The sequence below is a fragment of the Chlorocebus sabaeus genome, chromosome 7 (genome assembly GCF_047675955.1).
Source record: "Chlorocebus sabaeus isolate Y175 chromosome 7, mChlSab1.0.hap1, whole genome shotgun sequence".
In the NCBI taxonomy this organism is placed as follows: domain Eukaryota; kingdom Metazoa; phylum Chordata; class Mammalia; order Primates; family Cercopithecidae; genus Chlorocebus; species Chlorocebus sabaeus.
In genome coordinates, this window is record NC_132910.1 from 116,202,804 (window position 1) to 116,219,746 (window position 16,943).

General features: G+C 39.2%; 1 protein-coding gene and 1 pseudogene across 1 annotated transcript in view; one reads left to right on the forward strand and one right to left on the reverse strand.

Moving 5' to 3' along the window:
- CPE (carboxypeptidase E) overlaps positions 1-16,943 on the forward strand; it is a 122,274-nt gene that overhangs the window by 80,196 nt on the left and 25,135 nt on the right. Inside the window, exons 2-3 of the mRNA XM_008000209.3 lie at positions 6,753-6,949; positions 10,000-10,167. Coding sequence (XP_007998400.1) covers positions 6,753-6,949; positions 10,000-10,167 — 365 coding nt within the window. The remainder of the gene's footprint in view (positions 1-6,752; positions 6,950-9,999; positions 10,168-16,943) is intronic.
- LOC119622151 (nucleophosmin pseudogene) lies at positions 12,863-14,043 on the reverse strand (annotated as a pseudogene).

Below are 16,943 nucleotides of genomic sequence, written 5' to 3' on the forward strand. Positions count from 1 at the left end.
GCCCATTAAAAACCAGATGAAATGAGATTTAACTTTTTTCTTTTTTTTTCTTGAGACAGAGTCTCGCTCTGCCACCCAGGCTGGAGTGCAGTGGCGGGATCTCGGCTCACTGCAAGCTCCACCTCCTGGGTTCACGCCTTTCTCCTGCCTCGGCTTCCCGAGTAGCTGGGACTACAGGCGTCCATCACCTCGCCCGGCTAGTTTTTTTGTATTTTTGTGGTAGAGACGGCGTTTCACTGTGTTAGCCAGGATGGTCTCGATCTCCTGACCTCGTGATCCGCCCGTCTCAGCCTCCCAAAGTGCTGGAATTACAGGGTTGAGCCACCGCGCCCGGCCGAGATTTAACTTTTAAGATATCATGTTGATTTGATTGTTTTCTAAATTTCACTCTGAAGGAAGGAAGAAGCAAGAGAGAATATAACGCTTCTATACTCTGTCATTTCTTTTGCAATCATTTTTTGTTCCTTTGCCTTTTCTTGGTTTCGTTTCCCCCCTTCTTTCTTTACTTTTTCCTCATTTCTTCTGTAAAGGAGTAATCTGTTTTTATAACCATACTACCCCCTTGTGTTGTTTATTGGACCCCTGGAGACTTGCATTTCCGTTAGGAATATGCCCAGCATTTTCAGGCTGCTAAAATGTGCTAAAACATGAGCTAATTAATGATGTTCTTATTGACCAGGTCTAGGAAACTTCTAGGATCCAGTTTCTGCAAGAATGATTTACTGGCTATAATAGGTTAGAATGTCAAACAAGGGGAAACAATTAGTAGCACTAATGTTTTAACCCCAGGTTTATCACTAAGGGAGGATCATTGATGAAATGGCCCATCTGTTCCAAAGATGTTTCCAACTTGGTTGCATAGCAGTTTGTAAATCAAATCAGTGCAGTGATTGTGAGGCTTATATAGCCATTTGTTTGTCTGTTTTTCAAAATCACTGCTTTTGTGTACATTTTATCATGATATCTTTGAAAAATGGGGTTTTACCTGTGGAAATTACACTATCGTTATTCAGCATTATGTTCAGTTTATTACATGTACCAGGAACACATATTTTGAAATTGTCACCAGCTCCAAGAATTATGTAATCAGTGAGTTAAATATGTAACTTCCAAATGAATTAGTGGACCTATATTTTGGCAAAAATTTGTTGTTGGAGGAAGAATAGATTCATCCCAGAGTGAGTTTCTTCTCTATTTTCAGGGTAAAAGATGGAGAATTCTGTTACTATAATCAGCTTCTTTCTTAAAATACCCTTAACCTACTTTTTTTCCCTCTAAATAATGATGCTCCACTTCTTACGTAAATTTCACAATTTACAACCCACATTCACATTTGTTATTTCATTTCCCATTGGGTATTTTCCCTCTGCTGTTTCCTTCCTGTAGAAAGGCCATTGAATAATTGGCTCTAAGATTTGAAAGGGGTCTTCAGATTATCTGTTCAATGACTGTGCCTAGTGATCAGCCTGTTATTTCCAAAAGGAGAAGAAAACATTAGATAGGTAGACAGACTGATCATGGGGTCAAATAACATAGTGAAAGTAAATTTTCTTTTCGTAGGAATGGAAGACAATATTATTTTTTACTTTTGTCTTTGTATTTGATCATTTATTTCATGCTCACCCTACTGACCTGTGGTCTTCTGTTTCAGTGGCTCTCTGGTCACTTTAAGGCGTAAATTCCTTTTACCATTTGGGAACATTGCTAACTTGCCTCCAGCTTCAAATTTCACCCACATCGATATAGTTTCTGGGGTGTAAAAGAGTAACATTTTATTGTTGAGGCAAGAGACTTCTTTAAAGCTGCCTTTTTGCTGATTTAGTTATTTCAAATCATATTAATACAAATTGGGGCAAATTAAGAGTTACAAGTCTGGACTTCAAATCATCTGCCTGCTCTGGTTTGGAAATTTATGCAGCTATTTCTGCCTTAATTAAAACTGTGGATATTTTTAAAGCTTAGAATTTATTCTTATCTTATTCTGACGACAATGCAAATCCAACCAGGTACATTAATTGTTCTGTGATACAGATGGAAAAAGATAGAAACTCGGCCTAGCCAGGCTGGATTTGGTTTGTGAGTTGATCGTCTTTTAATAATGGCTTGATTGATGATTGTGTGCCGTGTGAAGTAACTGGAATGCTGGATGGTTACATGAAATTGTGGGAAAACTGGCACAATGGGGAAAAGGTGCTTGCTGAGCCTATGAACTGCAACCTGTGCAAATATGATGATTCCTCAATTGCAACTTCAGGAACTCAGGATTACTGTGTAAAAAGGAAAATGAATTAGTGAAGAAAGTAAGATGAATGTAAAAACTACCATCCCCAATGTCCTGAGGGTAGTGCTTCTCCCCGTCTTCTCCGCTCCCCTACCCCGTTGCTAGGAGAAAGATGAGTTAACTCACAGGGACGTGTACATTACCAGCCGGATCCACGTACCTGGCAGCTGCAACGTGTTAAACCTGTAGTTTGTTCTTCTGTGTATACACTATAAACAGGAAGGCAAACGTCATCCATTTACACAGAAAAGAAAATTGATGATGAAAAACTCACTGCTTTGCTTAAAAAAACGTCTAAGGTAAAGAATGTGTTGGCTCAGAGAGGGCCATTCAAAATTGAAAGTCTTCAATTTTATTGTTATTTCTGTATTAAGGATTCTGAAAGCAAAATTTCCTCAGAATCTGTTGTTTAGACTTTACCACAAAAATAGCCTTGGGGAGCTGCTCGCCTGGAGACATTTTGTGGTGACCATGGAGATTAATCTTCTTGATGGGAAATCGGCTGTTCACAATACTGCTTCCTTCATTCCCAAAGAAGAGTTTCCATTCCTACCAGGGGATGTTGGCTAGAGCAACGAGCCATTGAGGCCTCCTGATATTCCACCCTCCACCTTGAAGCCTCCTTGAAGCTGCCTCAAGCCCCCTTCAGTTACTCCTTTATCCCCTTCACTGTTCCAGAGGGTTTTCAAGCGTCTGCAGCTGCACCTCTGTCTCGAGGGCCAGGTCTACTGTCAGCCGCGCTGCTGCAAGGATGGGATTGAAAAGCAAGACCATTCATTTACACATTCGTTCACAAATTTATTGAACTGATATTTAAGCTTAGAATTTATTCTTACCTCATTCTCACAAGAATGCAAATCCCTACTATGTTCCAGACTCTAGGTGGGGGCACAAGTGACACACTAGTGAGCTGAAATAGATCCCATCCCAGGACTAATAGACCTTACAGTCTGGGCGAGAGAGGGGTTAATCAAATAACTACATTGATGAATGTATATTTTCAAACTGAGGTATTAAAAATAACAAACCCAACCTGGGCAACATGACAAAACCTCATCTCTACAAAACAATTAGTTGGGCATGGTGGTGCACACCCATAGTCCTAGCTACTCCGGACGCTGATGTGGGAGGATCACCTGAGCCTGGGGGTTCAAGGCTGCAGTGAGCCATGATTGTGCCACTGCACTCTAGCCTGTTTGACAGAGTGAGTCTCTGCCTCAAAAAAAAAAAAAAAAAAAAAAAAAAAAAAAAAAAAAAAAAGAAAAATAACAAAGGAACTGGACCTAGACTAAAGATACTCCAAGGAAGCCGTATTTAGCCATACTTAGAAGGCTTTGCAGATAAAATGTGTGAATATGTGAAGCAGAGAGCATTATAGGCATGAGTCCCGTGGCTGAAAGAAGGATGGCTGAAACACAGGAGGGAAAGGCTGGTGCCTCAGGAGGCGAGAGGCACCACGCCAAACCACGTGGAGGTTCAAGATCTTGTAAAGAATTTCGGTCTTTATCATGAAAGCAAAGGGTAAGTTACTGATGCGTTCTTAGGTGGAGGTGACCTGAGGAGGGTTGTGTTTTAAAAAGACAGCTTTGGCTTTGGTAGGGAAAAGAGCTGGAGAGAGGCCAGAGGAGTGGGAGGAACATCCCGGTTTGGAACCTCGAAGCAGTTTAGTTACATATCCAGCATTCCTTCACCGTTGCCTCACTCCTGAACATTGTCCATTGCATGTCTGAGTCTTCCTCCAGACTCTACATTCCTTCAGTTTAGGAATGCTGACATATTTGCTTTTGGATCCCATGTAGTGTCTGACCCTGGGATTTGCACGTATGTCCAGCAAATGCTGTATTTAAACAATGCGGCTCTTTGCCATCTCACAAGTCATGTCAGTTGGCGTAAAGCAACATAGCTCTTCTGTATTCCAGTGATAACGTTATATAGTGATCTAATTTATTCCTGAGGACAGACGGGGTTAGAGATACACTTGCCTTTTCTTTTGCTGTCATCTGTGTCTTGCATTTTATTTCCATACATTAATATCTTCAATATAATGATCTTTGTTGTCCTGTCTTCATGTCAACCTAAAGCATTGTTATTGTCATTATCGTTACTACTTCCTCACAAATGTATAGATATATTGGGGGAGGTTTTTGCTGAGAGAAATCTGCAGATTTGAAAAGAAACCATGTCGTACATTTCTGAGTCTGAAAATCAGGAGTTGCAAAGTAAAGCAGCAGTAGGGAATGGCGCGGCCTGTGGCAGAACTAGGGGGAGCATGCTCTATCCCAAAGCATTCACATTCGAACACAAATATACTGTGATAGCTAAACCAGACATCTGGGGGCAAATGTGGCTTAGTAACTATGGGTTTGTTGTTTCTTCTTTAATTGATTAAAAAAAAGATTTAAATACAGAGAATTTATAAAAATTTTCAGTGTAATTAGGGGTTGTGGGCCAAGCTTTATTGAGTGACGTGAAGCTTCAAAGTTGTTTTGGGGAAGGGAGCAGGACCAAAATGCCTCCTTAGTGCAACTTTTTCAAAAAACCTTGTGAAGCCAGCTTCTAATATTCCTCTGGCTACTTGCTCTCTCTCTCTCTAATGGGCTGCTGCAGTTTCTCCTGTGCCTCAATCAAATGAATACATCGCATAAATGAAAGTATAGACTGCATAAGTTTACAGAAAGGAAGAAGGTTATTATTACCTTTGAAATCAGAAGCCAAGAAAACATCTCTTCTCACATATTCTCATCGCTTCTCTTACTTTCTGGGCAAGTCCCTAGGGGTAATTTTATTAGAGACTCTCTCTCAAAGTAAAAACTGAGGGGGTATAAATAGCCCTGATCCTGCTCCCACCTGATCCTTAGATTAAGATTAGTGGAAGCTCAGGCTGAGAGGTCACCATAAGGATGTAGTTTTCTGGGGTGAACAGTCACTTAAATCAGACACTCAGGAATCTCATGGAAAGAATGTTTAGTTAACATATTTCCAAGAGAAAAATAATTCCAACTTCTTATACCAAGAACCAACAGCCTTAGTGATTTTGTAGAAGGGAGAATCCTTTCCACTGCAGAAATTGGGCCCGTGGGATGGATGAAGCAGAAATGAGCAGAACAACAGGATTAATTGAGATCACTTTGCTGCTACGTTCGGCAATTTTATTACTCCTCCTAAAATGCAATGGAGAGTCTCTCAAACTGGCAACGGTGACTTTTGTTAGTATTCTGAGCCCTTCAGCAAAATATATCCTCTTTGGGCTGATTTATACCATGAGGATAATAAAAATATATGCCTTATACATTTTAGTGGGCTGTTGTGAAAAGAAAATTAGATTATGTATGGCAAGGAACTGCACAATGACAAGATAATGTGTTGTAATAATAATATTAAAGATAATTATAGGAAACACATAGCACTTGCTATTTGCCAGGCACTGTTCTAAGCATTTACATTCATTATTTTATTTAGTTCTGATAATAACCTTCCATTTGGGCTAGAATCTATTGTTATCTCTAATTTTTAGATGGAAAAACAGAGCCACAGAGAACTGAAGTAACTTGCCCAATCCCAGACAGTAAGAATTGGTGCTAGGATTTGCACCCATGCAGTCTGGCTCCTCTTAACCACTATGATTTAGGAATAAAAACAAAAAAACAAAAACATAGACTGTTAAGTAAACCAGAAGACTAGCATTTGAATCCTGGCTTCACAGGCCATAGAACTATGGAGACAGTCTTCTTAAGCAGTCTGAACTTCAGGTTGTTCATCTGCAAAATGAAGTTGGATAATAATACTTATTTTTAGATGTTTGGTCAGGATTAAATGAGAAAACATGCAAAGCACAGTGTTTAATAGGAGGCACATAGTGTATTATTATTATTAGTTATTGTGGGTGAGATGGTATATTAGTCTTGTCAGACTGCCATAGCAAAATATCCACAGACTGACTGGCTTAAACAACAGAAATTTATTTTCTCACAGTCCTGTAGGCTAGAAGTTCAAGACCAAGGTGGCAGCAGGGTTGGTTTCTGGTGAGGCCTCTCTTCCTGACTTGCAGACGGCAGCCTTCTTACTGTGCTCTCATATGGTCTTTCCTCTGTGCAGAGGAGAGAAAGAGGGTTCTGATGTCTCTTCCTCTTTTTATAAAGATGACAGTCCTATTGGATTAGAGCTCCACCCTTATAACTTAATTTAACCCTAATTACCTCCTTAATACAGTCACATTGGATGTTAGACCTTCAACATATTATTAATTTTGGATGAATACAATTCAGTCCATAACAGGTGGGTAGCTGGGAGGAGAGGAATAGAAGGATAGAAGGGGTATTTTAATGTCTAAGGTAGATTTTTTTTTTTTAAAGGCATCGCTGCTGGAGGAAAAAAACCATCTGGTATTCATAATACATTTGTAGGTATACAATGTATTTGGCACTGTATGTCATAGAAAACATCTCCAAACTATCTATTGTTAATCTTTTAGGTGAGCCTGAATTTAAATACATTGGGAATATGCATGGGAATGAGGCTGTTGGACGGGAACTGCTCATTTTCTTGGCACAGTACCTATGCAATGAATACCAGAAGGGGAACGAGACAATTGTCAACCTGATCCACAGTACCCGCATTCACATCATGCCTTCCCTGAACCCAGATGGCTTTGAGAAGGCAGCGTCTCAGGTGAGTGCCAGGCAGCTCAGATCAGGCGTGCTTTCTTCATTTTCTGTATGTTTGTACATACATGTTTATCTAAAAATTATGCCCTCGCACAAAGCTTAAGGATGGTGCAGTGGAGGGCATAAGTGATGCATTCATTATTCAACTCACTGGTAAGAAAACAACTCAGAATGAAAGGGGTGATGGGCGAGTTTTTCCAGTAAAGACTGCAAATCAGAAATTGTGTTAAGAAGTTAATGTTCAAATAGTGTTCTGTTTTATGTTTTTCAATAAATTATTCATCCAATTTTGTGACTAAGTTTTCTTTTAAAAATCTACAAATATGAAAAATACTGCGGTTTGTTGAGTAACGCCATGGGTGTATGTGGGTGAGCTAGTGTCACAGCGCCCTCTACTGAATTTAAGTAAGAAATACTTTTGACCAGAATAATGTTTTACTGATGTTTACTTGGTTTTTACATATGCTCAGTAAAGTTAAAAAACAAACAAGCGAAAACCCTACCTCTTAACTAAAAATAATTTAATATATCTTCGCTGTTAGATGAACTGGAAAGTAATGCCTTTTTAAGAGAAGATATATGGTATTTGTTCCTATTTTATTGGACAGGGGTGGGGAACATTATATATCCTGTTTTTTACAGTTTAAAATACTCTTCTTAGTCTATGGGAACATGAGAACACATTCAAGTTAATATTTAGTATGTTTATCTACAGTTAAAAATATCCAATGACATAGTTTGACATTGTAAGAAACCCAGCGAATTTCTGTAAATAGATATAAAATTGATATGATTTCTAAAGTTATGAGAGAAAAATTCTAGTAATATATAAAATTAAATTATTTAGTATTTTAAGGTAATATTCAGAAGTTTTAGACATATAGGCAACAGATTATCATTGCTATTTTCTGTCTTATAGATTTTTATTCCTCGCAGTCTAAGATATCTAAGCTTCCATGACTTAAAAAATGTGGAAATGTGTCTGTATCATGTGATATAATTTAACAATAAAACAAGAAAATTCACATTATAAAATAAAACAAATATTTTGGAATAATTTTCCAGATTGTACCATTAGATAAATGAAGGGTTTAAACTGAAGAGAAATTCCTCAAACCATAAAGCCCTGGAACTTTTGCTCTAGGCTCATATTTTTTCATGAAGACTATAAGAGGGAGACATGTTATTAGTCCATAATGCATGTTAAATTCATTTTAAGCTTCTAATCTTTAGTTATTTATTCTTCTAAATATTTAAAAAATAGGTTGCTGTGATTTACAGAGGCAATGAATATTTTACTTAAATCTAATTATAGAATGATGTGCTTTGAAATAGGTCATTTATAACTAGTGAATATATATTGTGAAATTTGATGATAAATATCTCTTTATTATTATTAACATTTAAAATATTATTCATCGAACATATTTTCAAAATACCTATAACAAGTACAGTGATGCATCTCTCAGTAATGGGGAAGTGTTCTGAGAAATGCAATGTTAGGTGATTTTGTCGTTTTGTGAACATTCTAGAGTGCATCTACGTAAACCTGCATGGTGTAGCCTACTACACACCTAGGCTATGTGATATAGCCCACAGTTCCTAGGCTACAAGTCTGTACAGCATGTTACTGTACTGAATACTGTAGACAACCGCAACACACTAGTAACTATTTGTATATCTAAACATAGAAAAGGTACAGTGAAAGTACGGCATAAAAGATAAAAACAGTACCCTTGGATAGGGCTCTTACCATAAATGGAGCTGGAAGTTGCTCTGGGTGAGTCAGTGAGTGAGTGGTGAGTGAATGTGAAGGCCTAGGACATTACTGTACACTACTATAGAATTTATAAACACTGTACACTCAGGCTACACTAAATTTATAAAAAATATTTTTCTTCCTTCAATGATAAATTAAACTTATCTTACTGTAACTTTTATTTTGTTTGTTTTTTTTGAGATGGAGTCTCACTCTGTCACCAGGTTGGAGTGCAATGGCATGATCTCGGCTCACTGCGCCCTCCGACTCCCTGGTTCAAGCTATTCTCCTGCCTCAGCATTGTATTTTTAGTAGAGACGGGGTTTCACCATGTTGGCCAGGATGGTCTTAATCTCCTGACCTCGTGATCCACCCGCCTTGGCCTCCCAAAGTGCTGGTATTACAGCCATGAGCCACCGCGCCTGGCCACCTTACTGAAACTTTTTTACTTTATAAACTTTTAAACTTTAAAAACCTTTTGGACTCTTTGTAATAACACTTAGCTTGAAACACACAACACATTGCAGAGCTGTCCAAAAATCTTTTCTGTCTTTGTATTCTTGTTCTACAAGCTTTTTTTCTATTTTAAAAACTTTTAATGGTTTCTTAGTTTTTCAACTGTTTTGTTAAAAATAAGACACAGGCTGTGTGCAGTGGCTTCTATCTGTAATCCCAGTGCTTTGGGAGGCCCAGAGGAGAGGATTGCTTAAGGCCAGGAGTTTGAGACTATCCTGAGCAACATAGCGAGACCCTGTCTTTAGCAAAAATAAAAAATAAAAACTTAGCCTAGCATGGTTGTGCACACCTGTAGTCCCAGTGCTTTGGGAGGCCAACGAAGGAGGATCACTTGAACCCAGGAGTTTGAGGTTACAGTTAGCTGTGATTATGCCACTGCACCCAAGCCTGGGCAACAGAGTGAGACCCTGTCTCTTGGGGAAAAAAAAAAAGAAACGAAGACACAAACACGCATATCAGACTAGGCCTACATACAGGGTCAGGATCATTAAAATGTCACTAGGCAATAGGAATTTTTCACCTCCATTATAATCTTATGGGATCACTGTTATAGTCTGTCAGTCATGGTAAGAAATGTCATGATGCGGCCCATCACTGTACTTTAAATTTGATATCTTCATGTTTATATAAGTAAAGTAGTAAAAATGCTGATATGGGGGGGCATTGTTGAAATAAATAATCTTAACAGTTATTTTAAAGAGCATTGATAGAGACCTTAAATAGAAAGTGACAATAATAATAAGCAACTGATGATTTTTTCTCTTTGACTTTTTTTTTAGCCTGGTGAACTCAAAGACTGGTTTGTGGGTCGAAGCAATGCCCAGGGAATAGATCTGAACCGGAACTTTCCAGACCTGGATAGGATAGTGTACGTGAATGAGAAAGAAGGTGGTCCAAATAATCATCTGTTGAAAAATATGAAGAAAATTGTGGATCAAAACACAAAGGTAGTGACCACGGGATAGTCTTCTTGGGTTCATCTCTAGCCTAAGGAAATATGTTCCAATATCTTCATCATCATGAAGGACAGAGGAGTAACATCACAGCTCGTATGGAGTGGTTAACTGTGGCTTTGAAAGTCAAGGCTGGAAGGGTTGGTGCCATGAGACTAGTCCTGGCCCCTAGAATTGGGCCATAGGTGGAGAGGAGTTGGAGGTGCAGATATAGGGAGGAACCCAGTTGTAGGTTTCTTAGAAAGTCACCATGGCCTTCTCAGAGACCCTTTATTAGCTCATCTGATCAGCTCCTCCTGCCAAATTTACCCTGTTGCTCTTTTTCTCTTTTCCAGAACTTTCTCCTCCCTTGCTTTACAAAACTCTACTTTCTCCTACCTCTTCTACTGCCTTTCAAATCACTACTCAGCTTTTTTCCCTCCTTCTTCTACCTGGGCTTAAATGCTGGCCATCCTCTTTGGGGTCTCATCTGATACCTTTATCTGCTTCCCTGGGCTTCCCTCCTTACCTGAACTTTCAGCGTCGTCTGTTACACAAGGTCTCCCAGATCCGTGCCTGTAACTCCAGACTTTCCACAGAGCTTTATGTCTCTGTTTTAGTAGCTAACTTGGGTTCCTTTAACTGGTGGAACTTGAAACCTCAAGCTCAGGTTGTCCAGAAACAAATATTTTCCCTCGGAACCACTTTTCTTTCATTTATCCCAATCATCAAAGCTTTTGATTTTTCCATCTCTGTCACTCCTCACCAGTTACCACCGCTCAGTGGTTTGATCTCTCTGATACCTCTTCCATTTCCCTTCCTCTGCAAACTCATTCCCCTGCCTCAGCTCAGGCCCCCATGGTCTCCTGCTGTGACTGGCTCAGTGGCCTGGTACTCGTGTTTCATGTCCAGCCTCTCCCAACTCTATTCTGTCTTCTCAAATTCTCAATCTTCCAGAGTGACGTTCACACACAAATTATTGCTCTTTTGCTTGAAAAACCTTACCAGCTCTCCACTGCCCAGAAGATAAAGTGAAAACTCTAGAGGTAGCCGCTCTAGAGGTAAATCATGGCTTCATTCTTGTTGTGTGAACTTTGTAAAGTTATTTGACTTCTCTGTGCTTCAAATTCTTCATCTGTAATATGGAAGTGATAATATCTACTTAATAGGATAAGGATTGAATGAGTTAATACATATAAAATACTTGAGGCCAGGACCTGGAACTTTTATTAACATTTCAGTGTAATTTTTTGGTACTCTCTGTTATGTAGCTCAGGGCTAGATGGACACATTTACATATGCACTCAACATTTGGTGCATCTTTGAACCAATATTGTTGTTAATTACTTGGAGGAGAAATCGAGCCCATCTTGGAGGAAAGGTGAAGAACTGCTGTCAGCAGCCCTCTGTTCCTTCTCTATTGTTCTGGGTATTTCTGCTTTCATGTGTCCACGACGTCTAGTGTCTTTCCTAAGTCAGAGCTCACAAAGTACAATTTCTCCACTTTATTCTAGTTGCTGGGTCATTCCAGCGCACCTTGGTCCCTGGAAGCTGCCAGCTGGTTTATTCCTTAACCTGGCTTCGATTCCCTGTAGACTTCACTCACACCAACTCTTTTGTGCTCCTAAACATACCATTTTCTAACAATTTTATGTCTTCAGATGAGTTGCTCCTCCAACTATCTAGAATTCTCTTCTCTTTCCTCCCATGCCAATCCCTCTGTGAAGTCATCCTCTACTCTTCAAGACAGATTCCTTTTTTTAATATGTTCTTTATCTATACTTCCAGTATGGGCTTATTGTTACATCCAGCTTTATATATGTTATTAGTTTATACAGCTGTTTTCTCCTTTGATTCTAGACTTTGATCACTTGATTGTAAGAATTATGATTAATATTTGATTATGACATGCAGTAGGCTAGGGCCTGTTGTGAATAAACACAATCCAGCTCAGCAAACAAATCATAATATTTGAAAAAGAGGGCCACTGCAAGTAAGCAGCTAGGGATCCAGACAAGTGTTCATCATGGGATTGGGATGATGGATAAAGGATCCAGGAGACAGGGAGTCTTAGATTATTGGTCTAAACTTTTAAAAACTCCCCAGTCTATATATAGAATTCATTCCAGAAACATGGGCTGAGCCTACAGGTGGGGGCTGGCCTTCTTAGTGGTGGCAAATTCATACAGGTCTGCAGCAACCTCAATTCTTGCCTCCTCAGAAGAATTCGACCAAGAAGCATAAGGCAGAGTGAGAGACTAAAGCAAGTTTTAGAGCAGGAGTGAAAGTTTACTAAAAAGTTAACAGCATGAATGAAAGGAGGTACACTTGGAAAAGGGCCAAGCAAGGCAACTTGAGAGATCAAGTGCACTGTTTCTTGTTTGGTTTTTTTTTTTTTTTTTTTTTTGCTTTATTAAAATACTGAGTTTTATTTCACATGTATATTTTTGTCTCCCCACCATTTCCATGTCTGACCACTGCTACTACTGTGTCCTATCATAACATTCCATACATACTTAAAACCAAGCAAAGGGTTAAGTTCCATCTTTAAAAACTAAACAGGCATTTTGGACAACACATTCTTGGCAATGGAACCTGGACAACATTTATCAAACACGGTAGGGAAAGTTCTCACTCTGCATTATAAAAAGGACAGCCAGATATCAACTGTTACAGAAATGAAATAAGACGGAAAATTTTTAACAAATTGTTTAAACTATTTTCTTAAAGAGACTTCCTCCACTGCCAGAGATCTTGAATAGCCTCTTGGTCAGTCATCCGGAAGCAATTCTTCACATAATTGATGAACTTAGCTTACACTTTGGGAAGACAACCACCTTTTTCTATACTTGCTTATATTTTTGCTTTAATGTCTTCTAAGAACTAGGTCCTTTTGGTGTTTTAGGAGTCCTTTCCTGTTTTTTGAAGGATTCTTGTCCTTTTCATCTTGGTGTTGATGATGGTTTTGAGTCTTTTCCATTCTGATTTGACTTTTGTGCATTTTTGGCTGGAGTATCTCGTATAGATTTCTTCACTGGTGCTTTTTCTTCAGCTTCCTCATCATCTTCATCATCATCATCATCATCTTCATCATCATCATCATCATCATCTTCATCAGCAGCAAGTTTTACTTTTTTCTGTGGAACCTTGCTACCATCTCAAAGGGCAGACCGCTTTCCAGATATACTTAAGAGTTTCACATCCTCCTCCTCTTCATCTTCTGACTCCTCATCTTCCTCCACAGCTACTAAATGCTGTCCACTGATATGCACTGGCCCTGAACCACACTTCAACCTTAAGACCACTGGTGGTGTTATTTCAAAGCCCCCAAGGGAAACCGTTGGCTGTACAGACATTTTCAAAGTTGCCAGTGTTACTTTAATTGGACTGCCTTTGTAATTCATTGCCTCTGCTTCAACAATGTGCAATTCATCGTTTGCACCAGCCCCTAAACTGACCACTCTTAAAGATAACTGGTGCTCATTTGCATCATTATCCACCTTAAAGTGATCATCTTTGTCGGCCTTTAGTTCACAACCGAAAAGATAGTTCTGGGGCCTCAAGGGGGTCATGTCCATGTCCATCGAATCTCCCATCAGGTGGCGGCACACTCTTAGGTGGGAGAGAAGGCGGGCGGAGATAAACGAATGCTGCTCCAGAAAACAGCCACGCAGGATGGAATCACACCAGGGCTCAAGTGCACTGTTTGACCTTTGACTTGGGATTTTATACATTGGCATGTTTCCAGGGGAGTGGGGGGTTGTGTCTCTTTCCCTCTGATTCTCCTCTTGGGCTGGGCTGTTCACATGCATGGTGGCCTCCCAGCACTTGGTAGGCAGTATATTCACAGTGTGATTACTGAAGTTGTATGCATGCCCACTTGAGTTGTTCTTCCCTTACCAGTTGAGTGTTCCTACAAAGTCACATACCAGTTAATTCCTGCCATTTTGCCTCTTAGTATGCTTGAGCCCACTTGCCCAATTCCCGCCATCTTATCAGGAAGCTGATCACCAGTTTTAGGCTTTTCTGTCTGTTGGGGCACTGCCTTTCCCTGGCACCTGCTGCAACCAATTATTATGTTACAGAGGCAGTTTAACAACTGCCTGACCATCACCTGATGGTTGACTGACATTCCTGGTGGTCAGAGGGCCCTCTCTTGCCCTGCTCATGTCTGACTACCTACCTACCACAACACTTCCCCCCTCAAGAGTCCAAGTCCTCAATTACTTGGGGAGAATGGATAAACATCAGTCTTCTGTAACTGCTTCCTGCTGATGGAGGGGTGGTGGTGGTTGTTTTGTGGTTCTTCACCTCTTGCTAGCTGTCAGGGTAGGATGACTCCATGGATTGGTGAAAACAGTATCCAGCCAGGCCTGAGGGAGACAGGGGTGGGATGTTGCCTCTGTCATGTCTCATTGATGGGAAGTCTAGGGGCCTTCTGTAGAAGGGTGACTCTTGAATACTGACAGGATGGTATCTTTCACTGAGGATCATCTGGAGCTTGATGGCCTGAAGGCAAGAGGAGACAAATCAGTTTATTAGATTTAGAAGAATGTCAAAATGAGATAAGGGGGTGAGGACAACTCCAAAAAATCCCAAGGCTGCCAACATGCTCAGGTAACTGGTGGCTGTTGTCATGCCTGCTAAGACTTGAGTGGATGGGCTTACTAGCCAATTCCAATGTGTTCCTAGAATTAGAATATTTATCCAGAGTTTTACATTACCTATTCCTCTTGTTTCTTCTGAGCTGCGGCCAGAGATCACTGGTTGGTTCACAGGAATAAGCAGGATTAGTCTAAATTGCAGATAAAAACTCAAAAACAACTGCTGAGAATATAATCTAATACCAAGTTATTAGATTATAATCTGTTATGTTCTTGAAATATAACTTTTCTCTCTCCGGTCCTCATTTTTATTAAAAACAAATCATGATAGGACCGATTTGTTTGCAAAATAAGCTTTGGTCTTATCATACTTGATCTGATTATTTGCATAAAGCACAGCAAGAATAATTATTTGCCATATAAGCTCCTTTTAAAATTGGCTTTGATGAAACTTCATTCCATAAGGAATCTCAGATAAGACTTCTTAAATGCCTTGAGCCCAGCCATGGGTTTCTGCCATCAAATACCGGGATGAGTTGGGTAAATTCTTCTCCTCTTGAGGTCCCAAGATAACCTAGGGCTCCTAGGCCTTTCAGAAAGTGACATTCTTTACTCCCCATGGATCAGGAACACTGTACAGGGACTGTGTAGACAAGGTATGAGGCCAGTTTTCCCAAGGGGTTTTTATTGGCTCTATAAGTCAAATTTGATTCCTTAAAGTAGAGCATGCCTTTCCAGTCATACCCTTGGTAAAATAACCAGTTTCTCCAATTGTGCCCTTTTGCAAAAGAAAACAGATTACTATTGTATTTATGCAAATAACTGTATTGCCAAAAGTTAAGAATACTCACAAATAGTTTCCAAATTCTAGAGAAATCAGGTGGAGAGAAATAGGCTCCAAATTTTGTTTACAGGAGTACTTATTTTTAAAAGCTGTAAATAGCTCAAAAGAAAGTTTTCTTGACTGAAAAACAAAGGATCAGCAATGTTTTAAGCAAAAAGTCACAAAAGGATTATTTTAGTCTTCTTAATTAGTTCACTCCATGCAGTTAACTCCTGTTCTGCTTGATATTCATGAACACTTCAGCCCTCTATGAGAGTCCTGAAAGTTCTTTCTATATTCTTTAAAGTTATCAGCAACCTACATTCAAGAGTGCCTGTCAGAGTCCTATAGCTGATTATAAAGGCCACCTTTTAAAGAGGATTAAAACAAGACAACAATTGTCTGTGAATGAGAAAAAGTCTTAGGGCAGCCATAGTCAAAGACACAGATGCCAAGAAAATTTGTTATCTCTGTGGCACACAATTGTGTAGCATAACAATTATAATTATTACTGTTAATATATTCTAAGTTATATCAGAATTATAGGAGTTTTGCATAATTTTGGAACACATATAAATAACACATTTATGAAGAGTAGATCAATGCTTTACTAAAACTCTTGTGCTTTTCAATTTGTGGAAAAATGGAATAATATTCTTTTAACTTAGCCAATGTGATTATGCACAGACTTTCTTTACAAGATTAATCTTTCACAAACTTTCCACAACTTGCTCAAACCTTCAGTTTTATCCTGTCTAACTTAAAAAAATCCTTTAACTCTCTAAACTGGGCCAAAACAATCCACATTTCCGTGCCTTCTTATAATCTTTTACTAAAACCACATTCTACTTTCCTTACATACCTTGCATGTAAAACTTTTCCAGTATTCTCAAGAATATGCTACACTGTTAACTCTTAGCAACTTTTACTTTTTGTGAAAAACCTACTAAGTAAGTGATTCTGACTATGTACTAGGTTTGGAGCTTAGGACGCTAGACAGAAATGCAGAAAAGGTTTGACCCTTTCCAGCATCTAGGGGACATGGCTAACTCTGTATGTCCCCAGGCCTTATGTAGCTTTAAAGGCAGCAAGTTGTTCAGTTAAGAGTCAGAGTAGCAGTTTATGAAGCATTTAGTAGGCCTAATAACCTTTAAAACTGTATAACTTTTTAAAAATAAATTCCCTTTCACAAATCTTTTCACAACTCACACAGACTATCTATGACATGCTTGGACTTTCGGATTTGTCCTAAACATCCCTCTTGTTAACAACCAGTCATTTTACTTTAGGACAAGAATTTACTGTACAAGATCCTTTCTCATATAAAACTTCTGTTCTTTATAATCTTCCTTACCAAAAATACC